The following is a 6515-nucleotide window of genomic DNA, read 5'->3' as shown; positions in this document are numbered from 1 at the left end:
TCTCTCTCTCTCTCTCTCTCTCTCTCTCTCTCTCTCTCTCATTCTCTCTCTCTCTCTCTCCCTCCCTCCGCCCCAATGAATTATTTTCTCTTTTCAGGACGTTGGTTTGTTTTGGTGCCAACAAAAATCTTTCTCATACCTTGATCTCTCACAAATACAAAGTCGTATTCTGGTACCCAGTTAAGTTATCATCTCCTAGTGGGTATAGTTGTTACCTCTTTACCATCATACCCCTTTCTATCTCCTAGAATGAGGCATTAATGGAGCCCCTTGAGCATACATTCTGATCATAATGTCTTGTTTTGTTCTTACAGATGTGGTTGGTAATATTTCCAGAGGGAACTCGCTTTAATCCGGAATTGCCTAACGTAATTGAGGAGAGTAAACAGTTTACTCAGAGTCAGGGTAAGCAATTTTCTATAGTGAATTAACTGTTATGAATAAGTTTTATTGTGTTTTCTTTGGACTTAAAAGCTTTAAAGAATTAAGATTGTATTGTAACATAAAGAAAGAGGAAGGTGAGGTCAAGTTAAAGTTAATGAAATTACTTCTTTCTTCCTGCAGCTTGGCAAAGAAACAACTTTTCTTTCCAAAACATTCTTTAACATTCCTTGAACAGAAGTGAATGCCAGGCTTTGGTTTAGATCTTAAGTAAGTTTGGTCTTTCCTGCTGCCAGTTTTCTTTTATCATAGATTGGTTTTGGGATTTTAAGAGAAAAAAAACAACTTTTTTTGCCTATATTAGAGAATCAAAAACATTTTACAATATTGCCCCTATGAAAATTTCATGCTTAAATTTGCATTAATATTTCACCTTTGTTGGAAGAAGTTGTTGGGTTTTTCAGCGTCTGCATTTTTTGTTCTTTTGTGAAAGTGTGTTTCAGTTGCCATGTTTTCTTTTGAAATGAAATTTTACCAACTTTTCAAGGTATTCCAGACTACTTTAAAGCAAATGTAATGAGACATAATTCCTTGATGATTTAGGTCAATCTATTCGATTGATATTGTTGCTCTGCAACACTATCTTTGAAACTCTCATTATTCATGACTAAAGAAATAGTCAAGGAACAGTGATGCTGTACCCTGTCATACACTCTCATCCTTACAAACGCCACAAATAATTTGTAATGGCAGGCCATCGAAATATGTCTACACCATGACAAGATGATCATGTAGTCAATGCACATGATGCATACCTTAACTAAAGTGCCCAGATTGTATTGCATGACTAAAATGGCGCTCATGGCACAGTGGTTAGGCTCCTGGACTCACAACCACACAGTGATGGGTTCAAATCCCGTCAGGGGCCTGTCGTTGTGTCCTTGGGAAAAGCTCTTTCAACCGATTTTCCCCATTCACCCAGGTGGAAATGGATACCCAGCTATAGACCGTGAAAAATCTTGTCAGTTTGTGAGTGTTAAAGCGCGTGAAATCAGCAGCTTGCACTGTATGCTTCCCGGGAAGCAGAGAATGTTTCTGAGTATTCTAGGATCTGCTGGGGTGATAAAAGCTGTAAAGCGCATAGAGCACGCTGTAGAACACAAATAAGTGCTAAATAAATGCAATTATTATCATTGTTATTAAAATTACAATGTCTTTTGCTTTTCAGGCCTGGAACCCCTGAATACTGTCCTCTACCCACGGATACGAGCCGTACAAGTCTGTGTGGAGCAGCTGAGGAACTCCGTAGAGTCGCTCTATGACGTGACTCTGGCGTACAGCAACACATTTGACTATGATAAAGGGCAACGTCGGCCTTCTCCTACAATGCAAGGTATCTGCAGATCGCTTCTATTGGGGGGGGGGGGGGAGGGGGGGGGTTGTTTGAAGTGTGTGTATCCACAAACTACTTCAAGGTCAAGGGGGGGATATGATCCTTGTTTACTTTTTTTAATGTGCAGACTTATTCAATAAGGATGACGGTTTTTATGTTGTTGTTTTTTTTGGAGTTTGTGCATCTGCAGATTTCCTTCATGGAAATGTGGTTTTTGTTTATGTGTGAAATATCTACCAATTTGCTTAATCAATAAAAAAAAACCCAATGAAAGTAAAAAGAGGCACAGGTTGCGTTAAGAAGACAATCTTAAAATCCAGTAGCAAGAACAAAGAGTAAAACAAAATTACATTCTGGTGCAGAGAAAAGATAAAAGAACAAATGTGTAAAAAGCGTTTCAAATAGTTTGAAAATGAAATAACAACCTTTTCGTGTATAAATTTAGAAGTTCAGGCCCCGTGAGAACTGTAGTGCATGAATCAGGCCTCGTCAATTTTTTTGCATTTGGAGTTATTGGTATTGTCTTAAAGCTTGTTCATTTGTCTTGCTTTCGTTGAAAAAATTCTAAATTATCTTAAATAGAAGTCAAGATATTTGTAATTGAAGGAGGTGAGGGTTGCCTGGTTTCAGTTGTAAAATTAGCGAGAAAATGGCCGCCAAAGTTTGGTGACTACCATAGCTTGAGAGTACTGGGGGGCTGATAATTCACTTTTTTTTTGTTCCTTTAATCAATGTTTTTCAGTAAAATCCTCTCTTAAATGTGTTTTAAAATGAACATAAAAGATGTTGAGCTAAAATACAAAAATTTGAGACAAACTGGCTGAAAAATGCCAATATAATCTTTGGTTTCATTATTTTGACGAGCACCTGATCTCAACTCGATGCCACACCTATTATTTTCTCCTCGTAGATACTAGTTTTTGTCTTTTTTCTCGTCGTCTTCGGGGCAACTTGAATAAACTCTCGCTAACCCCCTGGGGCGGTGCTACTGACTGGAGTGTCTTTAGGCCATTCCCAAAGGGGAGACATTAACATGTTCTTATGCACAGTAGAATTGTAAATGGGCTGATTCATCAATGTCATACTTATAACTGTGCCTGAACTGCAACAGGGAGCTGCTGTTTTTTCTTTCCTACTCCTTACTATTGTCATTTTTCCTCTTCTTCTTTTGTTTGTTTGTCACAGTCTTGTGACTTGCTATTTCCGGGGTGCCTTGATAGTCGAAGCAGACTATGTGCTGTTGAAGCTGGAGAGGTGAGTAGAGTAAATCTGATTCCCTGTAAGGACTTCTCTGTTGACATCCACCCGTTGGCGCTCATATGACCTTATGCAGTTGCGAGCGCCGTAAAACCTCTACTAAAACAAACAAAACAAAAAACTCTCGCTTTGTGGGCCTTTATGAGCATTGGTTGAATTTGTTTTACTTTACTCCCATAAGGAAAATTTAATTTTCAATTTTGTCCCCACCTAGACTTCCTCATGGGCCATTCTCAACGTGTTCATGTCCACATCCAACGCATTCCCATCTCTGATGTACCTTCTGAACCCGAAGAGCTGAAGACATGGCTGTACCAGAGGTTTCAAGAAAAGGAAAAGTGCGTCACTTCTACGTGTTTGAGTGAATCTACGTTTCTTATGCTGTTAATGTGTCAGTCACTCTTGAATGTTGCTGGGGAAATGTTTCATTCACACTTGACTGAAAGATCTTTTTGTGTCTTAATATTTTTATGATTCCGTTAAAATAATGAAGATGTCTTTTACTGTAAAGAGTAAATTATTCATTTTGAGAACTCTTTTGTTTGAAGAGCTGTCAGACAAAAAACTTTTACTCATCCTTTTCATCCTAAACTTTAATGTTATACCCTGTTTGTCAAAGTTCAAGTTTATGAGCAATGGACAGAGTTGAAAAGGGTATTCATATGATCCTTTTCGAATATTTGACTGTGGTAGACCTGAGACACATTTTTCTTTTCTTTGCTTGGTAGTACCTGGAAATTCCTGTCATGTTTTTGGGCTCCTAACTTGATGTCATAGTTGTTGTCTGAGCAGCCTTCAAATATAGCAAGTAAAAAAAAAGCGTACAGTTTAATACACTAAAAATTTTGTGGGCTAACATTATATTATGAAATATGGATGTCCTTACTAGACGAAACTTTTTATCTGAGGAATTTTGTATTTAATATAATAATAAAACTAGACATAGACTCTTGAATTGAGACTGTTCAAGAATGTAAATGTAGTCAGCTGGGCCAACCGGGCGTCATACTCAAACAAAATAAGCAGTTCTGTTTCTGCGGATGAGAAATGAATCAAAGGTAGGTGCATAATGTTTGAGTTTGAGGTTGAGAATGGGGAGGAGTGAGTGAACCTTTTCACGGGAATGATTATTGTTTGCATAAAAAATAAATTTAAAAAAATATTTTGTACAATTTGGATTTATGAGTAATTGTACAGTTCTTGGTTTGGACATTGAGCCTCTTAAAAAAAAAAAATTAAGTTATGTCTTTCCTAGATATTACAGACTACCTCGAGAGAGTTAAATTCAAACCTATGACAGACTACTCTGCTGTCATTTTGATAAGCCCGTCTTCCTCTTTCCACAGATTGTTGAATTATTTCTACTCAGCTCCTTCGGACAAGGAAGCAAAGTTTCCCGGTGAAGCCATAACAAAGCCTTTACCTCTGACGTATGTTCTTCCCTCCTTCCTGTTATGGGGTGGAGCATTCGCTGTGGCTAATTGGTTCAAGCAGTCCCGAGATCTGTACTGGAAGGCGGGGTCGATTATTGGCTGTGCTGGTCTTATATGGATGGGAATTCATCGCTAACAGCTGTTTGTGACATAGTTATGATCTTTATGCAAGGGACTCTTAGCCGGAGGGTTCCGTCTTTAATAAATTGCAAAGTTCATAGAGCCTACTCTTTAGTTGAGATGTGTGCTTTATAAATGCAATCTGTTATTATTATTATTGATACATAATCTTTTTGTTCTGGAGCTTCCTCTGACTAGTTTTAGCTGCCTCTGCATGCCAGACTCCCTAATGCCCTCAGGGCAGATTCATCATATATACCGGTTTAGTCTCTTATAAGATGACAGGAGCTTTTAGATTCAAACTAAGTATGAGAGATTGGGATTTTTGCTGTCTTCATCCAATGCTAGTCATTTTGTAAATTTGTTTTGGTAAAAGAATGCAAATAAGGTTTGCTCTGGATATGTAGACAGTATACAATATCTTTGTGTAAGCAACAACTGACTTTTAGGTTTATAAAAAGAGGGACTGCTTTATCTGTGGCGTATTCAAAGTATTGCTATAGTCTTAAGCGCATGATCAGTGACGTGAATGTTTTTTTGACTGTCTGTCTGTCTGTCTGTAAAGTTTTTAAATTAGGACGAGTGAGAGATTGAGTTGAAAAATGGCATAAACTGTTCTATTTTTCTATCTGTGTACAAATTCTCATATGTTGTGGGTTGAGCTTGGCTATTTATAATGTATATTTTGTACATATTACTTTAGGTGAACACAATTTTATTTGGAAGAACGTTTTGTCTGAATTTGTGGCCTACTGCAGAAGATATGAAGGGACAAAAATGCTTAGGGTTGTAATAGTACGAATGACTAGTATTATTTTTTATGCGTTTTTATGTTCCCCTCAAGTTTAGTGGATAGTGTGGCAGTGACAGTAAAAAAAAATGTGTCCATTGATATCCAAGCATTTTTCAATGTGGCTATTATACAGCTGATAATTTTATCAGATAATATTACTAATATCTACCTTTTTAAAAAATTTGACGTGAGCGTGTTTTTGGCCTTTTGCATGCTTTGTTGAGATGAAGAATTTACATTTTGTTTCTGAGATGAATGTTACTTGTGTATGATCAGAAAGTATGGAGTGTTTGCAAATCTTCTGTGCATTTACTATCATTTCTTTGTCATCTCTCTGTGTCTTTTTCTGACACTACAACAAACAAACAAGAGATGTGACTATTGTGAGTAGTTAATGGTGAGCTGTACACTGAATCTGATCACAGCAAGGATTATCTATGTAGATGCAGCATACTGTACATTTAAGTTTAAGAGAACAATGGCATGTTCTGGGGACAACGAAAATTTGAATGTTGATAGACAAATGTTTTTTTTTATGGAGCTGTGGATAAAGTGTGTTAGCTGTTTCCCATTATGTTTCATGTCATGGATACTGAGATCCGAATTATTATTTTTGTGTGTGTGTGCTTCCCGGAATGATTCCGTTCAGTCTGCTGTCCTGCTAGAGGACTTGAGTTTTTCCGTTGAAATTCCCTGGATGTGGTCCAACGGGTTGTTAAATTTATCAGCAAATACTGCTTTCCCTTTCTCAAATTGACTTATAAATGGGAAAAGTAATGTAATAATATAGACAAAAAAAAGGAAAAACAATTTTTTGGGTTTATATAAATATCTTATCTTTATTGCTGTTTTTTTATACAGAGAGTATTACATTGTTTACAATTATCAATCGCTCAGTTGCTCATCCTGCAAACCCTTGTGATGTTTATATAATAAGCATGAGTTTGCGGATTGAGCCAGAATTCTCTTTGGACCAATGTTCATTGATGCTTTTTCTGATGCAACACAATACGCGAGCAGTGTTGCATACAGACGTAAGTCATTTTAAGCGGCCTTTGAGATACGTCTGTATGCAATACTGCCCGCGAATACATGTATGTAAACAAATCCATTGTCATTTATAGTCTCTAGACCTGTC

General features: G+C 37.1%; 1 protein-coding gene across 2 annotated transcripts in view; it reads left to right on the top strand.

Moving 5' to 3' along the window:
- The window catches only part of LOC101854086 (1-acyl-sn-glycerol-3-phosphate acyltransferase epsilon), a 14688-nt gene extending 8518 nt beyond the window's left edge, over positions 1-6170 (top strand). For both annotated transcript variants that reach the window (XM_035969989.1, XM_005099187.3), the window contains exons 6-9: positions 315-405; positions 1610-1774; positions 3246-3369; positions 4378-6170. In XM_035969989.1, coding sequence (XP_035825882.1) covers positions 315-405; positions 1610-1774; positions 3246-3369; positions 4378-4600 — 603 coding nt within the window. In that variant the 3' untranslated portion in view covers positions 4601-6170. The remainder of the gene's footprint in view (positions 1-314; positions 406-1609; positions 1775-3245; positions 3370-4377) is intronic.
- Positions 6171-6515: the final 345 nt, after the last annotated feature.

This window comes from Aplysia californica, unplaced genomic scaffold (assembly GCF_000002075.1).
Source record: "Aplysia californica isolate F4 #8 unplaced genomic scaffold, AplCal3.0 scaffold00205, whole genome shotgun sequence".
NCBI lineage: Eukaryota > Metazoa > Mollusca > Gastropoda > Aplysiida > Aplysiidae > Aplysia > Aplysia californica.
This window is presented reverse-complemented; position numbering and strand designations above follow the sequence as displayed.